We start from the raw sequence: 23,033 nt of genomic DNA on the forward strand, positions 1-23,033 counted from the left end.
ATGTTTAATGATGTTTCCTTTGAAAATGAGAACATCCAATTTACTCATTATTTGTTCCATTTGTTTGTCGGTAAAGCTATGAGAGTCATTTTACAGGGAAAATATGATTTACACATCTAATTCTATGTATTAAAACAAGGCTATCAGTTATTGTAAAGAAAATAAATTAAAAATTACAAAAAAACTTTAAATCATTATAAAATTATTTAGGAATGATGTGAAAATTTTGACAGCTTTTCATACAACAATTTTTGTGTGCAGATAAATTAGAGATTGTCCTTATGATCAAGGTAATAGTTGATTTAAATTTGCTACATTGTGGATTTGTTACCTAGATGCTTCCCTCATAGTTAATGGGAAGTCCAACTCCTATAAATATAGAATCGATCTTAAAGCCCAGTTCTACCTTTTTTTCCACATGTCAACCTAAACATGTACAATAACAAGTACCTTTATACAATTGTTTACCTAAATCTTCTAATTATCACTAAAGTCTTTTGTGAAATAGGTATTTGAGATTTTATCAAAAAATTTCTTTTGTCAAATTCGCCCCATAGTGATGTAATTAATTGTTTTTGTATACAAGAGAATAGCCTAAAACCACTACAGCACCAGGAAGTAAATTCAATGTAGAGTTGAACCCACTGAGCTCAGTGGTTACTAAGATACTAAGCTTCTGATGAACAGATATTGTTCTATTATGTATTATAGACTAGCAGTTGTGTTTCTAGATTCTATGCAGGAAATAGCTTAAAACGTTACCATGAATTAATTCTAAAACCATCACAACTGTGATTGGTTTTTGAGCAGATATAGCATTCTGATTAACTGGATTCTAACAGAAGTTAGAGCAGTGTATTTATTGCAGGCTTGCTTTAATTCATTAGACAATAAACCCTCAACTAATTATTCATGTCATTCAGTTGACAAATCTGCGGTATGTACCATTTTCATTTATCTTTTATGACCCCTTTTCGCCATCCAGGATTAATCTGAGAGCAAATTAATACATTGACAAATAGCATGGAGTTTTCACTGAAAGGCAATAAAAACCAGATTTATTCAAAATTAGTTCTAAGAAAAAAAAATTTACTTGAAAAGTAGGTTACCATTGCATCACAATGTAGAAAACTTACTTTAATTAATCAATAGAAAAATTGTTCTTAGAACTTTGTCATCCCTTCTTCTATATCATTATCTGCCATCTACATTCAAGATAACACATTAGGGTTCTTAGTTTGTTTATTACATAAATGTCACAGTAGAGTGTCAACACATGAAATGATATTTTCTTGGAAAAAATATTTTTAGAACCAGCCGCAATAATTTAATTATATATAAACATTTTTGTCTACTAGAAATTGTGTTTATTATTTTTATTGATTTTTGTTTGCTAGGATCATAACAAATTCAGGAGCATATGCACTTTAGTACCCAAAGTCCACCAAATCTGGTTAAATCATTCATGAACACTTTGGGTTGATACCCAAGAGACTTGAATATTTAATCCATTGTCCCCTCCTTTACTCCCTGGACAAATAAGCTATAAATATAGGTTGGTTGGCCTACCAAAAGATGCTGATTACAATATTTAAACATTCTTAAACTGTACAAAATATGAAATTTTCTATAAAATATTTCAGATGATTGTAGAAAGTATCTTTCTCAATGCATCAACTTATTTGATACTGTGGTAATGGTTTACAAAGATGATATAAACATCCAAGATGAAGAAGGTGAAATTTATTAATACAATAAATTATTTTATATACATTTTAAATTTAGTAAAAATCACAAGGTTCAGTTTTCAAATATGTTTTGTAATCAGGAAGAAAACCTCTTGTAATGGCAGGTGGTGATCCTCGTTTTGTGTTGAAAATTAAACAGGCTGGTGGGGATTTTGGACAAAGTCAATGTGGAGGTTTGGCTGCTTTTTGTTATATTTATACACGGTGTTTCAGAAAAAACTGCGTTTTCCGTTTTTCTGACACAACCAGAAGGAATACAGAAAAAACGATTATATGTCCTTATTCTCTGTAAAAAAGTACATCAAATTTATAACAGGTGTTTTTCATTATCTCTAAAAATACGGCCTCTATGATAGGTACATAGTTTCCAAAAATGCTTTATGTGAAATATGTTGTGCAAGAAAAATTAAAATAACTCTTCTATTATGTATAAAAAATCGTAGAATTTCAATATTAATTTAGAAAAAGGTATAAGAAAAGTACCTTAATGAGTTTCAAAGGTGAAATGCTTTTTAGCTCCTCACAAAAGCATTTTTAAGAAACTACAATTTGTCATTTTTTCACATTTCTTGATTGTGATGCATTTGCAATAAAAGAATCTTCTTTAATAACGTAGGTTATAGTAAAAAGAAAAAAACTCCTTTTTATATGACAAAAAAATCTCTAAAGTTTGAATTTTTTTTATTAAAGCATTTAATTACAAATTATGGATAAATTATGAGTTTATATCTTAACCTGTCAATCAAATTAAAGGATTATAGGAATAAATGAGGGGTGGGGATTTACGAATGTGAGCAATTTTTAAGGTCATGTTTTTTAAGTATACAAAAAGAAAAACTGAATATTTGTTTTCAGTGAGGGAATTTTAAATGAAATTTTTAGTGTAATTGGTAGAAAATTGTATTGGCCGTATTAAGATGTTGTTTTCAAGTGAATAAATTTTTGAAAACCAACCTTAAAGTGATCGCGAATTTAATTTTTCAAAATGCATTTTTGTTTACCTTTTCGTATTTTTAAAGTAATTTTCAAAGTATAATGCCTTAAAAGTTCAACTAAGTTAGAAAAAAATCAGTTTAAAATGCAAAGAGTATTTCCACATGAAAATAATGTTAAAATCTGTGCAAGAATTAAATTATGAAATAATAAGCTATTTCTTCGCTCACAGATAAAAACAAAAAAAACAATACTTAGGAAACATTTTTATAATACATCTCTAATATTATTAGTCTTCGAACTTTCTTTAAAATGTAATGAAAAAGTTTGGTTTATTTTATAAAATTATTGACCGAATTTCGGTATGCTTGAGCTGGTATAAAGACAATAGAAAAAGTGTTTAAATCTATAGAAAGAATGATATTTAAGAATTAAATTGTTTAAAAAGTAAAAATGTATTATATTTGCTATATACTTCAGCAAAAAATTCAATCATTTTATTAAAGTTTTTCCATAAAAACAAACATTATTTTTTTTTGTTCCAATGAAAAGTTATTGTAATTTGTCACACACACACACACACACACACACACACACACACGCACACACACACACATACCTTACCTATCTTGCCACACACACGCACACACACACTATCGTAGTATAACACACACACACACTTAACGCACCACCCACGAACCCACTTGCTACATAAATAACCAGGGAATTAGAGGCATAAGACAATGGCCGATAAATTAATGGATATTTTCAATGAAAATATACACAAAATTACCCATTTGTAAACAATATTTGGTGGTTTAAACATTTGGACACTCAAAGTAATAAACCAACCAATTAAAATTCTATGAAAGTCCCCAAAGTTAATTAGCCAACTAACAAAATGTCATTAACTTTGGGAACTAATGTAATAAAAAGCCAAATATCCATTTCCTCCCTGCATACAATTACGTACAGAAGGGTTGTACAGAAGGGTAGTTTTAAATGAAAATATTTAACAATATCCTAATTTATAAAGTTGTAAGCTTTTTTTATCTGTAGAGAAGGGACCGCTGAAACGATATGGTTCACTTTTACAGTGAAGCTTCTTATAGTTTTTGGGAAAGGTTTTAGGCTATTTTATTTTTATTAAAAAAGTCGTTTGTTGGTTTTAAGCTATTTTTCTGCCCTTTTATAGAAAAATATAAATTTATATTTGGTTTCTTTTAATACATTAAATAATATTTATTTAACAACTAAACCCCCAGGTAAAAATCTGAATGTGTGAGAAAGAAAAACAGAGAGAGAGGGAGAGAGAGAGAGAAAGAGAGAGAGAGAGAGAGAGAGAGAGGGGTTATACTCAACAAATGCCTATCTTAGAAAACGCTTATAATAAAAACTTTTGTTCATGGAAAGGATACAAATACAACAAAACCTGCAAACTTGTTTCCTTTCCATGACCTAAAACTTATAAATTATTTTGTGTTTTAAAGCTTATTTGGAATATCTACTATAAGTAGCCCTCTTTCTGTTTAAGTTAATAAATTATATTTAAGTAATACACACATCCTAAATATAAATTGTTAAAATAATGTAACAGGATGTCTGTATTCTTTGTCTGTTCTAAAGGATCTTGCTAACAGCTGAACCAGTATGGTTCTCCTTTACAGGGTAGCTCGTCATAAGTTCTTGAAATGTTTATAACTATTTTGGAGGAGAATACCACCACCCTCAAAAACGATTTATACATTATACATTAAAAATTTTAATTTTTAAAATTTTAATTTTTTATGGAAGTTTGAAGCTTTTTTAGCAAGTAGTAATTATTGAGATAGGATGAGGATGCTATGTTACAATCGACAACTATAAATCAGCTGACCTTATATCCATATTTGGTAATATCTTTTTGATTATCTGTAAAAATCGTTTAATCTCCCCGTAAAAAGAAATTATAAACCTTTTTGGTTAGTTTGATATGTATGTAACAAAAGAATTTATTCTACTCTAAATTTGCAAGTAAACCTTAACATAAAGATTGTTATTTGTCGATTTTGATAGGTTTTAAGATATGTATAATAAAACACAAAATACATCAATGTTTTCAAGGGAATAAATTCGTTTTTTTAAAGTTTGATTTATTTTAAAATGGGAAGTAATTAAGACTTAATTCTCAAAATAGTACTCTTAAAAAACATTAATCAGTGACATATATCAACTTTTTCCCAGCTTCGTGAACACTTTAAGGCACAAAATTCTACCAGAAAAAAGCATCATACGCAGCTTTTGAAATACTTATGCTTTAAAATGCGCCGTTATTTTCAGAGATATTAAAAAACACCTGTAACAATTTCGATGCATATTTTTATAGAGAATATTGACATATAATTTTTTTTTTGTACTCCTAATGGTTGTTTCCCAAATTTGGAAAACGCAGTTTTTTTTTAAATGCCCTGTATATATTTGTATTAATTTTAAAGCCCTCACATATAAGAAAAACAATATTAATAGATTTTGAATCAAAATTAAATAATTAATTATTTATTCTTAGCATCAGAAGTAAGCTACAAGACAGGCGGTAAATATACAATAATAATACTTTGATAAATAAGTTTTTTTCTAAAACAAATTTGGGCAGAATATAAAAATAAAACAGAATGCAACACATGATCATTGACATATTTAAAGCAACAATGCAATTAACATTCAACAATATCTATAATTCTAAACAAGTAAATCTGTTCCAATTCATATTTTCCTCTTTCAATTATATAAAGATTCTATTGCACTAAAGTCTGATGTAACTTTAAAGAAATCATTTCATATTACAGCCTGGCTATTAATATAATATTTCTTTTACAGCTTTGTTTGCAGCATCAGAACTTGGAGACTATATGGAAGTAGAGAATATTTTGAAAACTGGTCAATTTTTTGTTGATGAAACTAACTATTACGGTAACATTTATTAGACAGAGTAAAGAAATTTCAGTCACAGAAGCTTTTACATTAAGATTAGTAAATTATACACATTATTTATTAGGTAATGTGACAATTTTAAGAATTTACTTTAAAAATTGTAAATAATTGTAAGAAGAAAAAGATTTAATTTGCTTTGGATAGAAATAAATTAAAACATTGAAACAAAAAATATCCTACAATTTAAAAAATATTTGATTCACAAATTCCATTTTCTCAAAATTACTTATCTATTTATTACCTATCTATCTATCTATCTATTTTTTTTTATCTACTTATGGTTCCATCTATTTATCCATACAATTATCCATCTATTTATCAATCTATCTATTTATCTACTATTTATGCATCTATTTATCTATCTATTTAACTGTCTATCAATCTGATTATTTGTCTTTCTATTAGATTTATATCTAACTTTCTATCTATTACCTATATTATGAACTTGAGTATGAGCTAGGGGCAAAACTAATGGCAGTACAGACTTTTAATGCACAAAAATATAATTGACGTTAGAAGGCAAACTAAAAATTTTCATTATTCAAGAATCTGAGGTTAATTTAAGTAAGCAACATAGTAAAATAAGCATAATTCTGGTCATTTTTGTTTATTGTTTAAGTATAGCTTGCTCCAAATGCACATAAAAACCTTATCTATATCAGATTTTTTTGGTGGCCTACAATACCAGTTTTTATAGTGTCTGGAGTAAATATCTATCTGTACCTATCTATCTATCTTTATATCTATATAATCTAACTATCTCTCTATCTATCTTAATTTTTTTCTATCAAACTTCCTATCTATCTATAACTATCTCTCCACATATATCTACATATATATCTATAACTGTACTCTGAACTAAAGAATATATAATGTAACTAATATATTTATATCTAGGTAAGACAAGTCTTATGTATGCAGCAGAGTATGGAAAAACAGAAGTAGTCAGACTACTTCTACAATATGGAGCTGATGTCAACCAAACAGATAATGATGGTTAGTTACATAATATTATTTTACTATTTAGTATATTCTATCTATCTATATACATATATATTAATTTAACTATATAACTACCTATCTCTCCACATATATCTTTCTGTATATTTATAACTGTACTCTGAACTAAAGAATATATAATATAACTAATATATTTATATCTAGGTCAGATAAGTCTTATGTTGGCAGCAAAGTATGGAAAGACAGAAACAGTCAGACTGCTTCTGGAACATGAAGCCGATGTCAACTATAAAACAGATGGTTAGTTACATAATATTATTATACCATATATTGTATCTTTAATATATTTCATATAAATATTAACGTTGCAATTATTTTCTTATCTATTCATTAATAGTTCTAATTGCTTTTTAACTGTTTAATTATCTATCTATTTATCTAATTATCTTTCTGCATGTATATATCTTTCTATCAATTTATTTTCTTTATAATGAATTAAAAACTCACAAATGTATTTATTAAACTTAAAATACATTTTGTATTATTAATAGTTTGATGCACAGATATGTATTATACATTCTTCTTTAAACTTCTTTCATCAGTCTCTCTCTTTCTCTTTCTCTCTCTCTCTTTCTCACTTTCTCATACTCTCTCTCTCTATCTATCTCTCTTTGTCTATTTCTATCTCTATCTATCTCTCTACTCAGTAATACTTTGCTATGTTGCTTGTCCATTTACCTTGTAAACATTATGTTTATGTGTACAATTCAAATATAGTTTATGCCAACTTTATAAACTAAATAAAAGTCATATTGCTGACATATTAACAATATTAATAATATTGTAATCATATTATGACTACTTGACTATTATCATTTAACATTGCAAAATTTTGACAGCGTTAATATAGTGTATTATTAGATAATCAATAAATATCATAGGAAACACAGCTCTGGATGAGGCTCTTAATGAATATCCTTGGGACAATGAAAAAAGAATAAAAGGAAAGAGAGAAATAGCAGATATACTTAGAAAAAAAGGTAAGCTTTTCAAGAAATGTGAAAATGTTGTTAAAAAATCATCACATATAGATATAGTCTTTAGTTTATTCAATAGGCGTGCAGTACAGAGGCTATGGGGCCCTTATTTCAAAATTAAGGAGGGGGGGAGGGAAAATCTTGGTTAATCATAAAGGTTTTTTGATTTGTCCTTTAAGATAACCAAGTAACTAATTTAGTTAAAAATTTTAGGGCAATTCACATAGATCCTAAAACTTAAAATCTTTTTTAGGAGCTAAGAAAGGAAGTGAGATTGAGTAAAGTCAGAATAATAACATTATAACAAGGTAAAACATTTAAATAAATTCTTATGAAAAGTTTAAAGAAGAAAAGAGTTGGCTATATCAGTGCTTTCACTTAAAGTGCCTAGGGAGCACAGATCACTCCTCTTCATATTTGTGTAATAGAATTTACAAAGAGAGTCCATTCATTTTTTTTACCATCTTACCTATATATATACATATATATATCTGTCCATTTATTCATTTACTTATCTGTATATATTGTAATTGTATACTTAGCTTATTATCTAATATCTTATAATATAATCCTCAATTTTAAATCTATAACTTTTTAAATTTATAATCTATCTTTACATCTATATATATTTTTATTTATCTAAATATATCAAATCTAAAAATCTCAATGAACATACAAAAATAACTTTCTTTTTAATTTTTAGCTTCTCTATATCTATCTGTGAATTTTTCCAGTCCATCTGTTTATATCTTAGATCTGTTATTTTCCAATATAATTTTTAATAATCAATATAACCATTATTTCAGAACATGACTCCTTTGGGTGAACAAAATGATACCTACAATGCTTCTTAAAAATATTGTGCTTTTTTTATATGAAAATTGATTATTGTATGATTCATAATTTTCAAAATAAGAATAATTAGATTTTAAAGTTGTTTTTTCAATAATTCTATTTTTGCTGCTTAGCTACTTTTAATTTACTTTGTGTGTTTGTTTGTGAGTAACAAGTCTGAAATAGTTATTTTGCACATTGGGTCAATGGAAAATTTAACATAGTCTTTCAGTTTTGAAGAAACCAAAAGTATATTTATTATTTGTCTTTTATGTTTTGAGAAGTTCTAAAAAAAATATTGTAAATATAATCATCCTTAATAGAAAAGAAGAAAAGTATTGTTTACCCATTAAGATCTCAATGACTAAAACTATTGATTTCTTTATTTTATAGGATCTTCATATAGGTTATGAAATACATTAAGGCTTACTTGTGTATAAATTTGAATCTTTAGATTTTTTTCTGTCACCTTTCATTCAATATGATTCCCTTGATGCTAGGGGAGTAGTGGTAAGGAGAATCTATAAGTATAAAGTGTTTAAAGTCATTTGATTACTAAAATTAATAAAAGTAATCAACTAATGTTAGTAGTGCATATTATATCATGGTAATTAATGAATTTGAAAGATATGAAAATTATAAAAATACTCAACCAATGTAATGAGTAATAAAGCTTAACTAAGATCTTTAGTTGTATTGCAGTAAATGTCCGACTTTTGATTATTACTGCCAGATGGGCATCTTTACATGCTTGGATGATACAGGTAAAAATCCTACTGTCAGAAACTGTGGCGACTAGTAATTAAGGTTCCAAATAAATATCAAAAATCAAGAAGCATAACATTAATTACTAAAAGATATACAGGGTGTTCCAAGATAAATGTCTTTTTTAAAAACTTAATTTTGCATAGAAAATAAAAGAATTATATAAAATGCTTTATATATTTAGAAAACCTGTTCTGGTCCATTTATGTTTCAAATACTTAAAAATGATTTTTTCAACAAATTATGCATTAAAAACCGGTTTTTTTCCAAGGCTTTATTTTTGAAGATTTTTTAGGTTTAAAGGTTGAGGAAAAAATATGCAAATTTTTAAAATTCCAATAGCGCAGCTTGTATTAATAGTAGAAAAATTGTATGCATACTTTATGAAATCGTCATAAACTCTAGTTTTTGGAAATATAAGTACTATTTTATGCTATTTGTAATTTAGGAGCTACATTGAAAAATGTGAGAAAAAGGATGAAGAGTTTAAATTGAGTTGGAACATTTTACTATTTAGCTCCTATACTATACTATAGCACAAGAATGATCCTCATATTTCCAAAAAATGGCAAGGTTTTAGAAAAATAGAATGTTTCTTAAAACAAAAATACTCATTTCTAGAATCAAATTATTGGAAGAAAAGTTAAGACACTGTTGATTGGTGGGGAGGGTGGGGACATTGGAATGTTTATCTTAATAGTCCCCTAAGCTTTACATAACAATTTCTTATTCGTTGATTCAACAACTTTGGGGACTTTTATTATATTTTGATTGATTTGTTCATTAAGTTGAGTGTCCAAATGATTTAACTACAAATTATAATCTAAAGAAGAAGTAATTTTGTATCTAATCATTGGTGTTGTACAATAATTTATCGGCCATTGTCTTATCCTTTTACATCCCTGTTTTGTTAGTTTTAATTGTAAGCGCTGTCCATTTGGATCTTATAAGAAAATTGGCGATATAATAAGATTACTATGATGGCAAATTAACAAAATTATAAATTCTGTGGGTTTAAATTAATGGTTGAAAAGTTAAGACAATGCTGGTTTTTACAATCAAATCAAGTCCCAAAAGATTTTAATCAAAGAAAAGTGATAAATTTTTTTGGGAACCAGTAATATTTACAGTCTAATGTCTCCTCCCTCCCTGGCTGTCAATCTACAATTGCTTCCAGTTCATTTGCCTGGCAATTTGTTGAGATTTGCTTCTATGGATGTTGTCATCCTTGTGTATTAAATATTTTACCTTAGTTGATGCTTATTACATTTTATTCTTCAGATGCCAGTAAAAAGTAAAATATAATCTTTAAAGTTCACGGATTTTTCAATTTTAATTTGACGGATTTTTTTTACATGTTTAATTCTTGAAATATCTTTATCAAATTAATTATTAATGTTTAGTTAAAAAACAAGGATGTTAACATCAATAAAAGCGAAGCTCTGAAATGGTAGGACAAATGAACATTAGCACGTGTAGAGTGTCAGAACTGAATAATATTATAATATAAATGTATAGAGTCGTAACTAAATTAAAAGTGAATTTCTTGAAAAACTGCTTAATACAGGATAATGTTTTAGGACATACTTACATTTTTAGGACTTGATTATAGAGATGCTCTGCTTATAACGTTGTACTTTGTTGTCATATTAATCAGTATTCCAAAAATTAGATGAATCAGATAATTTCATCACATAAAAATTTTCTGTTAAAATAGTTAAAAATCAACATGGATGTACGGATTATAGAGTTGCTACGCTATATAAATCCTACATAACTACTACAGGAATCACCATGTAAAGTTTAAAATCTATAAGACAATTCTAACATGTTTTAATTAATGAAAAGAGCTAACCGTTACGGACTGACAGACTGACGGACGGACCATAATTAAAGAAAAGCTTCGCTTTTAAACACAAGGATGACAACATCAACATAGTTGAAATTAGGCAGACAGACAGACGGACAAATTAATGATGATATTAAATAATTAAATAATTAATTCTTAACAAAATTTAATGGTTCTGTCTCAAAATTATTTATATATTGTGCATTATTTGCCAAATGTACCACTTTTCTGCACTACCTCTCCGATTTTGTTAAAACTCTAATTTTGGTCCGTTGGGTCATTCAAGGATGCTGGATGGCCAAAAAAAGTTTCTCTGGATGTCTAGATATCTAGCTATCTATGAAGGTAGGTAACAAAATTTAAAAAACACCCATTTTTTCACAATTTTAAAAATAAATTTTTTCATCAATCTTACATCCAACCTATACATTTTATACACCAAAATGATCGTTTATTCCTGTAAAAAGCGCACATGATGCTATTTTGGCCAAAACTCTAATTTTACAGGGTGTCCAACAAAAAATTGTATTTTGGATATCTAGTGTAATACCCAAAATACCTGTCCGAAAAAAAATCATTTTTTTAGCTTAAATCCTGTGTTTTATCTGTGGGCATATGTTGTATATAACGGTTCGGAGGACCCGGGACTTTATGGTTGTCAAATTTCAATTTGGGACACCCTGTAAATATGATTTTTGTGTCTGTAGAGCTAAAACTTGGTCCAAATTGACTATTTTTTTCAAATTACTCTAATATGTGTCTTAGTATGTTTGGCCATAGTGTTTTCTGACCAGATCAATATTTTCCTATTTTTTGGACACCCTGTATTTTCAAAAAAAGAGAAAAAAAAATTTTTCAAATTTTTTTTCTATTTTCAAGTTACTTAAACTGTCATATAGATACAGATTTTGACTAATAACAATATTATTTGCCTATTTTACAAATTTTTACACTTTTGGGACACCCTGTGCATGTTTTTAAAAAATGATGGTTTTTGCCCATTTTTGGGAGGAAGGAGTCGTTTAAGGGCCATAGACTATTTTTTTATTTTTGTAGAACTTCTCAAGATACATCATTTGTTATTTATGCAAAAAGCGCAATAACCGAACCGTTTTGCCGTTAATCACTGCCAAAGGCGGAATTTTTTACGTTTTTTGCCGTTCCCGAGGTTCTTATGGGCATTTAAGGTAGGAAGACGTTGATTTTTAAATTTCATGTGAAGTAAAAATTTTTGTATATCCAAACGATTTTTGTCAAAAGGAATTTCAAATGCACATGGTTTATGTTTCTTTTATTACTTATGTTATAGCAATTATTTATATTATATTCACTTCATTTTCTTTTTTTAACAATTGAAATCCATCTCGACGAAAAACGGTTAGCTGCACAAAACATTTGACTTCACATGAAATTTAGTAAATTAAAATGCCTAAATAAAAGTATTTCAAAAAACATAAAATTCCGCCTTTGGCAGTGAATAACGGCAAAACGGTTCGGTTTAGAGGAAGACGATTCCCTTTTCTCCCATCTCTTTTGAAGAGATTTTCTTCCTCCCTTCCCTTTTTCTTTTCCGAAATGTATATGACGTCACAGTAATCGTCTTCAAAAGTGACACAAAAGTTATGTAGTTTATTCTTTCTCCTGAAAATAATATATGTAGAGTAAATAGAGTGTGGTTTAGGACAGATGCGGATTTAAGTGGCAGATTCTAAGCCCCAGGAAAGTGTAGTAATGGGGGACGGTATATATCTATCTATCTATCTATATTTCTATCTATCTATCTATCTATCTATCTATCTATCTATCTATCTATCTATCTATCTATCTATCTATCTATCTATCTATCTATCTATCTATCTATCTATCTATCTATCTATCTATCTATCTATCTATCTATCTATCTATCTATCTATCTATCTATCTATCTATCTATCTATCTATCTATCTATCTATCTATCTATCTATCTATCTATCTATCTATCTATCTATCTATCTATCTATCTATCTATCTATCTATCTATCTATCTATCTATCTATCTATCTATCTATCTATCTATCTATCTATCTATCTATCTATCTATCTATCTATCTATATATCTATCTATCTATCTATCTATCTATCTATCTATCTATCTATCTATCTATCTATCTATCTATCTATCTATACACCCTGTACATAGCATGCTCCGCCCCTAGTTTTCTGATTATTGTAATTGTAACTGTTGGCACTCCACCCTCTCTATTATTAGAACGAACGTCCGGTGCAGGGCTGTCAGCCGCAGCTACATACCACAAAAGCTCTCTTGAATATGCGTGGCTGCAGCCTTAGCCATGTTACTGAGAGTTGCTAACAGTGTGTGGCTTATTCTGGTGCTTAAGAGGTCATGTAGCTTGTTTGTGAGCCTTTTATATGCTAGGCTGCGCATGAGAGGGTGGCTTTCATATGATTCAACTTGTCTTCCTTTTTTTTCTTTGATTAAACCTCGCTAACCCTGCAGAACCTATACCCGTGGTAACGAACAAGAAAAAATAGAAAACAAGGGTTTATTATGGAGAGGTTGTTGGTGATATAATTGACAAACTTAAAATACTTATAGAGTAGCTTTGCTGCTAAATTTAAAATGTATGATGTTTGAATTTTTTGTTTAGGAAGTAGACTCGTTATCAGTTAAGCTAGAATTCTTTTATTAAAAGCGAAGCTTTTTATAATTATGGTCGGTCCGTCCATCCGTCACAGAGAGATAAGTATGTCCATGAACATTATCCTTTATCAAGCAGTTTTTCAACAAATTTACTTACAATTTTGCTTCGACTCTTAAACATTTATATTCTGATTATTCAGTTCTGACTCTATACAAGTTTTAATGTCCGTTTGTCCCTCCGTTTCAGTGCTTCACTTTTATGGATGTTGTCATCCTTGTTTTATGATATAATTTTCCTCTTTTCCTCCACAGTCGGACGGACAAACTAACCATAATTCTATTTGATCCATTTGTTTTTATAAATATTGTTTTTTTTGCACTAGACTGCTGCAATATCATATAGTAGGGACTTAACTATAAGTTAGCTATACTAGCGGCTACGCCCCATGATGCCTCTAATTGCACTTTAAATGTTTTTTTTATATTTAAAATATGTCTATGTTGCGTTTGACGTTTATGAATTTTTGTAAATTCTCTTGGGAGGGTGGTGGTACCCTCCCCCAAAATAGTTTAAAACCTTCCCGGAACCTACTGTGTTAAGGAGAACCTGATCGGTTCAGCGGTTAGCACGATCCTTCGGTACAGACACACAGACAAACATCCTGTTACTATCATATAGTAGGACCTCAACAGGGATCTTAAGGGATAAGACAATGGATAATAAATTAATAGACATACCCACACGGATGATAGACAAGATTATTCCTTCTACCCCAAAAATAAAGTGGTTATATGACTTTGGGTACCAGTGATAGTTACAGTCCAATATCCCCTCCCTGCCTGGGGCCTCCAAAGTAGGTTGTAAAGTTTAATTTGTTTTGGATATAAAGGGAAAAGACAATGGCCTAAAATTTGATGCACTTCCCCATTCATGATACACATAATTGCCCCATCTGTAAATAATAATTAGTGGTTGAAACGTTTGGACACTGAACTCAATGAACCAATCACAATTGAATAAAAGTCCCAAAAATTATTAAGAATACGAATAAGAAAATTCAGTGTGAGAAAATGTTATTATAAAACTTTGGGGACTAGTGTAATAAACAGCCCAATGTCCCTTTCCTCCTTGGGGCCCCCCAAACATATCTACGCATCATTGTATATACAATAGATTTACAACCATAGATGGACTCTTGGACACTTAAATCCGTCAAACTTAAAAAGGAAAAGTGGAGGGTGTAAAATCAGGGATCTAAAGGGATAAGACAATGGCCGATAAATTGATGTACATCCCCAATGATGATGCACAAAATTACTCTTTCTGTAGATTACAATTAGCGGCTGAAACTTGAAAATTAATAGTGGCCTTATTTCATTACAGTTTTGTAATTATTTTTGTTAAATTCAGGTATTTTAGAATCGTCCCAACAATTTAAAACTTTGCAAGCTTATTCCTGCAATAGTTAGGCATTTCATATTTGTAATGACATTTCTAGAACAACAAGGTACTAGAAGCCAAGAATCCTAGATATGTAAGTATGTCCTAAAACAATATCATTTATTTGATTTTTAAATCATAATTTTATATTATTTTGATTTGATCTATAGATTAATATTCTGAATTATTAAGTTATGTTTGTCAAACTGTCTGGTGCTTCACTTTTATGTATGTTGTCATCCTTGTTACAACCACAGGTGGAATTTTTATAAGCCTAGTGCATAAACACAGAAAGATAGACATATAGACGTTGTTCTACATTGTATTATTGATATAATTTTTAAAAGAAATTCTTATCAGTCTTATCAGACAGTTTGGGTACATCCAGGCATAATGATCAATATGGCTTCAAAACCGATTCATATCCACTGGATTAGAACTAATTCCTAAAAGAAACTTCTTGCCAATATTCCCTTCATTTACCATAATTAAGTATAAAAAATACATGACTGCTTTTAAGCAGCTTTTTAGCTGCTTTTCTCAAAGACATAAACTTGTTTTTGTAAGGTTTCGTGTTTTTAAGAGTTTGCATATTATCTCTCTTTCTTTTCTTTGGTATAATTACAAATAAACTGATCTATAACTCACTTTGTCAGATAGATTTTGTGCTTTGCTACTTATGGATGCTGTTGTCCTTGTTTAATTATTAATGCCAACAATTATTTTTTTACAAAAAAATAAATAAATATTTACTCAAACTCGACATTCATACAGACTGCAAAAGTTGTAAGAGTAGGAGAAATAGCTCGCCTCTAAACAGTTTTAACTCATTACCATGCATAGTTAGGACTTCTAGATAAAAGTTGTATAATCAAAGGATGGAATGGTGAAATAGATACTTGTTTGGTAAATAAGAGGGCTAGAGTGTATCAAAATAAGACAGAAAGGGAGGTAGAGATAAAATACTATTTTATTTCCTCGGGGAAAATTTGATTTTTATAAGCTCGACGCAAATTTGATTTTCTTTTCATATTCAAAATCAGAACAATGTAGGAGAGGGAAGTTGTATTGTATTTTAGCAAAATCTAAATATGGGGGGGGGGGGGTGATGTTAATCAAGTTTTGGGGAAGTAAAATGGCACATAAAAGCATTTTTAATGCACTAAAAATACTCTTATTTCTACCCAATTGGTAAAATTTAAAAATACAAGGGTGTTTAAAAAGCCTCCACCCCCCCTTAAAATTTCTAAGGGAGTAAAAACCAAAATTATATGTATAAAATGTCAAAACTTTAAATGATGAATAAAATCCAAAGGCTTTGAATCAATATCTTAAAGAAATTCTTAATATTTACACTGGTTTTAACCTATTTTTGAAAGGGATGTTAAAAATATAGTCTGACACCTGTATAATCATACATCAGTATTAATAATAAGTATAATAAGTTAATAACTCACATAAATTTTTATTAGGATTAAAAATTTTAATTTATCATATTCATTAAGTACATTTGGTTATATTTTTACGTGTCTTTCCTTTTCTGGTAATTTATGTAAGAATTATGTTTATGATTGGGAGCATAAAGTGTAACACTGCCTGTATAATAGTATATAGAGAGTATGTCTGCTTTTCATAAACGTGAGTCTAGGTTCTGAGGCGCCTTAAATGTATTTTTACAATGAGTAAAGCTACTCGATCACTTACAAGTAATATTACTCAGGGATCTAAAGGGATAAGACAATGGCCGATAAATTGATATACATCCCTAATGATGATACACAAAATTACCCCTTCAATAGATGAAATTAATAATTAACCAATCAAAATTAACCAAAGTCCCCAAAGTTGTTAAGCCAACTTATAAGAAAACGTTACTATAAAGCCATGGGAACTAGCGTAATAAACAGCCCATTGTCCCCTCACTTTCTGAATACTACCCCCACCCATAAAAAAATGGAAAGTTAATCATTTATGTAAATTCAATGGATAGTTGGTAATAGTCCAGGGCAAGTTTTAGGCATTCTTGTGGGTATAAAGTTCCCCATCTTGCAAAAATAATTCTTTTTGTTTTGGCTTTTCTTAGTTAATCAATCCTTATTATTTCTCTGCTTGGGGAAAAGACTTTATTGTCCTTGTAAAATAAAAGTTTGTGTTATTTTTAAAACTGAAACTTTTCTATGATTAGGGTTGGTCTGTACTTCCAGAACGGATAGCTTTTTTTTGTTAATTTAGAATTGTTAGAATTGTCATATAGATTTCAAACTTTTCATGGTGATTACTGTAGTAGTTAGGTATGATTTTAGATAATCATTGCCAGAATGTCCGTATGTCAGTTTTAAATATGACAATTTTTTATTTAAAAAAAAAACAAGTTTTTTATATGATATAATTATCCGATTGATCTGATTTTTGGAATACTTATTTCTAAAACAACAATGTACATGTACAATGTTATAAGCAAAGCATATCTACTGTTTCAGAGCTCTGCTTTTATGGATGTTGTCATCTTTGTTATGTAGCTAATAAGGAGCTCTGGAGAAAGGGAATTTCCCGATTTTATCAAAAATCCTGAATTTTTTTGTCATGCATTTTTTAGAAATATAAGCTAAATGCTTAAATACTTTTAAGATTAAGAAAATATCAAATATCAATTTAAGATAAAAAATGATAAATTTTAAAGTGACATTTTTAAATTCATATAATAAAGTAACAGGATGTCAGTCTGTCTGTTTTTCTGTTTGTTTTTACTGAAGGATATTGAACTGCTTAATTAATATGATTCTTCTTTACAATACAGCTTCTCATAAGTCATAGAAAGGTTTATAACTAATTCTGTGATGAGTTTGTGTGTGTGTGTGTGTGTGTATGTGTGTGTGTGTGTGTGTATGTGTGAGTGTGTCTGGTGTGTGTGTGTCTGGTGTGTGAGTGTGTCTGGTGTGTGAGTGTGTCTGGTGTGTGTGTGTCTGGTGTGTGAGTGTGTCTGGTGTGTGAGTGTGTCTGGTGTGTGAGTGTGTATGGTGTGTGTGTGTGTATGTGTGTGTGTGTGTCTGGTGTGTGAGTGTGTCTGGTGTGTGAGTTTGTCTGGTGTGTGAGTGTGTCTGGTGTGTGAGTGTGTCTGGTGTGTGAGTTTGTATGGTGTGTGAGTGTGTATGGTGTGTGAGTGTGTCTGGTGTGTGAGTGTGTCTGGTGTGTGTGTGTGTATGTGTGTGTGTGTGTCTGGTGTGTGAGTGTGTCTGGTGTGTGAGTTTGTCTGGTGTGTGAGTGTGTCTGGTGTGTGAGTGTGTCTGGTGTGTGAGTGTGTCTGGTGTGTCTGGTGTGTGAGTGTGTCTGGTGTGTGAGTGTGTCTGGTGTGTGAGTGTGTATGTGTGGTGTGTGTGCGCGCATATGACCAACACCTACAAAAGACCAACACTACAAAAGACCAACACTACAAAAGACCAACACCTACAAAAGACCAACACTACAAAAGACCAACAAATATATATTGTTATATAAACATCAATTTATTAATAAAGTAATACATAATCAAGCCTGCCTAGCCGTGGGCGCTCGGCCCCCTTGCCTATAACCTAACCTAACCTTATCTAAATCTTGTAAAAAAATATTAAAAATTTGAAAAAAATCTACCAACCACTTTTTGTAAAATCCACGAAATTCTAAACTATAAATAAGTTCATGGACATTAAACATTCTAAAATATAGGTTAGGTTAGGTTAGGTTATATGCAAGGGGGCCGAGCGCCCGCCGCTAGGCAGGCCAGGGGGCCCAGCTCTGCGGCCATGACCTTCTAGCATTTTGTAAGTGTTGATCTTTTGTAGGTGTTGGTCTTTTGTAGTGTTGGTCTTTTGTAGAGTTGATCTTTTGTAGCAACGCCCAAAATAAGAAAATGCTATAATAAACCCCGTCCATTGTCCCCTCTCTCTTTGTGTGTGGGGACGTTTTAGTTCTGGTATTTGTGTGTGTTGGTATGTGCAGGAAGGGAGAGGACAGTGGTCTGTAATAATGTTTTCTTATTCGTTGGCTTAATAACTTTGGGGACTTTTTTTGATTGGTTGATTCATTAAGTTGAGTGTCCAAACATTTCCACCACTAATTTAAATCTACAGAAAGGGTTATCTTGTATATCATCATTGGGGATGTACATCAATTTATCGGCCATTGTTTTATCCCTTTAGATCACTACACACACACATACACTGAAAAGTTGGCTTGTGAATTACAATTTAAAAAGAAAACTTGTTGGCCCTGAAAAAAGAGAAATGTGAAGGTCGCTAGCAGCACCACCACCACTAGTTCAGTTCTTTCTCATACGTGATCATGATAACATTTAGTTTTGTGAGTACATCTTATACACATATCTATCTATCTATCTATCTATCTATCTATCTATCTATCTATCTATCTATCTATCTATCTATCTATCTATCTATCTATCTATCTATCTATCTATCTATCTATCTATCTATCTATCTATCTATCTATCTATTTATCTATCTATCTATCTATCTATCTATCTATCTATCTATCTATCTATCTATCTATCTATTTATCTATCTATCTATCTATCTATCTATCTATCTATCTATCTATCTATCTATCTATCTATCTATCTATCTATCTATCTATCTATCTATCTATCTATCTATCTATCTATCTATCTATCTATCTATCTATCTATCTATCTATCTATCTATCTATCTATCTATCTATCTATCTATCTATCTATCTATCTATCTATCTATCTATTTATCTATCTATCTATCTATCTATCTATCTATCTATCTATCTATCTATCTATCTATCTATTTATCTATCTATCTATCTATCTATCTATCTATCTATCTATCTATCTATCTATCTATCTATCTATCTATCTATCTATCTATCTATCTATCTATCTATCTATCTATCTATCTATCTATCTATCTATCTATCTATCTATCTATCTATCTATCTATCTATCTATCTATCTATCTATCTATCTATCTATCTATCTATCTATCTATCTATCTATCTATCTATCTATCTATATATCTTTCTATCTATCTATCTATCTATATCCTAATTATATTGTAACAGGATGTATTTTTGTCTGTCTGTTTGTACCAAAGAATCCCAGTAACTGCTGAATATATAGGCTTCTCCTTTACAGGGTTGCTTATCATAGGTTCTGGGAAGGTTTATAACTATTTTGGGGGAGGGTACAACCTTACTCAGAAGAGAAATCTCCCCTAGAAAATTTTAACCCCACGTTTTTTAAAAAACATTAATATTGGAAGCCTAATTTTCTTATCTGTTCCCCCCAATTCATTAATTACGGACAGACTGACAGATGGACGGACATTGTGAACTATTGAGTAGCTTTGCTACTAAAAAAAGTATATAATATTTATTTCTTGCATCATATTAATTATAAACAGCTTTCCGCGCATATAAAATGTACAATTATAAGATTAAAACCAGTTTTTATATTTGTAGAAAACTGGATATAATATGATGATAGACATAGTTTGTTCGTATTGATGAGAACCAGTTCTAATCCACTGGATATTAATCCGTTTAGAATGAATACGATAAAATTAAAAAAAAAATATTTAAGGTTTGTTTGCTGCTAAATGTTGGAGGATGCTTATCCAAAGCTATAGGTGAGATTTTATTGTCAGGGGGGGGGGGGGAATTGCGCTGTTTATTATACTAGTCCCCAAAGTCTTATAACAACATTTTCTTATTTGTTGACTTAACAACCTTTGGGACTTTTATTGAAATTTGAGTTTTGGTTTATTTAGTTGAGTGTCCAAACGAAACTACTAATTGTAATCAACAGAGATGTACATCAATTTATCTGCCATTGTCTTACCCCTTTAGATCCTTGTTTAATTGTGCTTTCTCTCGAATTATTCTTACCCCAACCCCTATTTATAAAATGAGTTGGTTTCTTTTTTGCCTAACCCATGTGGATGGCATTAACCCTGCAAGTCTCAAATCTAAAAACTAACCCTCCAGGGCTGCCCTGCCTCTAATAAAACTTTACCAAAAAACAAAACACCCCATTTAGATAAGCCCAAAATGTAATCTGTATAAAAAGGTAACAGGATCTGTACTAAAGAATCTCACTAGCTGCTGAACCAACATGGTTCACCTATATAATGTAGCTATGAATAGGTCCTTGAAAGGTTCATAACTATTTTAGGTGAGGGTTCCTTCACCCTCCCAAGATAAATTGTTCCTAGAAAAAAAATTGTATAAAATATTCTAAAGTGCCACTAGTTTTGCTGAAAACCGGTTCTAATCCAGCGAATATTAATCATTTAGAAGGCATTCTGGAAATATTTTTTGGGGTCTAAGGTGAACAGAAAATTACCTAAAAAAAAAAATCTTAAAAGAATGATAAACTTTTGATACATCTTTGTTTAGACATTAAAGAAGATGAAAAAGGATTAGAAAATGATAACAGATATACTGATGTGGATCCGGGTAAGCAATTTTCTTGTATTCATTTGACACAGGTGGATTAGAACCGGTTCTGATTTTTGGAATACTGATTCCTAGAGGAGTAACTCTATAATCAAATCTTTAAAATGTAAGTATGTACTTAACAATTAGCCTGTATGTAAGCATTTTTCAACAAATTTACTTTCAATTTTGTTAACATTTATATATGATTGTTAAGTTATGCCCCTCTACAAGTGTTAAAGTTCGTTTGTCCTACGGTTTCAAAACTTCGCTTCTATGGATGTTGTCATAATTTTATCTAGTTTTATCACTCTTTTCCACACGTAGCGAAGCTTTTTTTATAATTAGGGTAGGTCCGTCTGTATGTAACTTATCCCTTTTTTTTGTTAATTTAGATATGTTAAGGTCTTAGCAATCTACATGTCATTTTATTCTAAAATTTGTTTGAGATAGAAGGTGGTCAAAAAGTAAATAATGAGCATAAATTCAAAACAAACAAAGATTATTTTTATGATAAAAATATTTTTGCTCCTAATTTGAACATTATTAACCTAAAATGTCATGTTTTTTTGGAATCATAAGATCAACACAGAAATAAGGTAGAACCAACGAGCGAGTTTAATCTAGATAATATATTTGGGGGGCAGATGGAGAGGTCGTCAATTTTACATATTTTTTTTCAAATTAATTTATTTTCTGTATGAGCTGAGATTAAACTATGTCTAGGTTGAAACCAATTGTATAGTGTACATTTACATACACAAATACACTCTTAAAAGGGTTTCTTCTAATTAATTACCGACTTATATTAACAACAAAAACAATATGTTATTTCAGCTGTCGTTGGGGGGCAACACATCGCAAAATTGACAAATATTGTTTCAGATTTATTTTGCTTGTTGGTTATACCTTATACCTAATTAATTACATACTTTAATAAATTGTTTAGAATCAAGAAAAGCTGTATGTAATGGAAATGTTTCTACTGACCTTGTTAACAAGTTTCTGGAGCCTAGAGCAAAAATACAAGAGAACAGTTTGTCTGGTAAATTTATTCATTATTTTCTCAACTTTTAAAAGTGAAGCTTTTCTATAATTAGGCTCTGTCCGTACGTCCGGGATTGATAGCTTTTATTTGTTAATTTAGGCATGTTAGAATTGTCCCATCGATTTCAAACTTTGCATGATGATTCTTGTAGTAGTTAGGTACGATCTAGATAGCGTAGCAACTCTATAATCATTACAATAATATCCGTACGTACATTTTAAACATGCTGATTTTTCTACTTTTTTAACAACAAATTTTTATGTGATCTAATTATCCGTTTGATCTGATCTTTGGTATATTGATTCATGGGACAACAAAGAACAATATTATAAGCAGAGCAACTCTATGATCAA

The 23,033-nt window shown here is 30.0% G+C and overlaps 1 protein-coding gene across 1 annotated transcript in view; it reads left to right on the plus strand.

The window, feature by feature from the left end:
• The first annotated feature begins 19,460 nt into the window (after positions 1-19,460).
• The window catches only part of LOC145307665 (uncharacterized), a 51,862-nt gene continuing 48,289 nt past the window's right edge, over positions 19,461-23,033 (plus strand). Inside the window, exons 1-4 of the mRNA XM_080150157.1 lie at positions 19,461-19,514; positions 20,779-20,824; positions 21,594-21,653; positions 22,582-22,677. Coding sequence (XP_080006283.1) covers positions 19,497-19,514; positions 20,779-20,824; positions 21,594-21,653; positions 22,582-22,677 — 220 coding nt within the window. The 5' untranslated portion in view covers positions 19,461-19,496. The remainder of the gene's footprint in view (positions 19,515-20,778; positions 20,825-21,593; positions 21,654-22,581; positions 22,678-23,033) is intronic.

The sequence above is a fragment of the Acartia tonsa genome, chromosome 15 (assembly GCF_053477335.1).
Source record: "Acartia tonsa isolate MP-2025a chromosome 15, ASM5347733v1, whole genome shotgun sequence".
NCBI lineage: Eukaryota > Metazoa > Arthropoda > Copepoda > Calanoida > Acartiidae > Acartia > Acartia tonsa.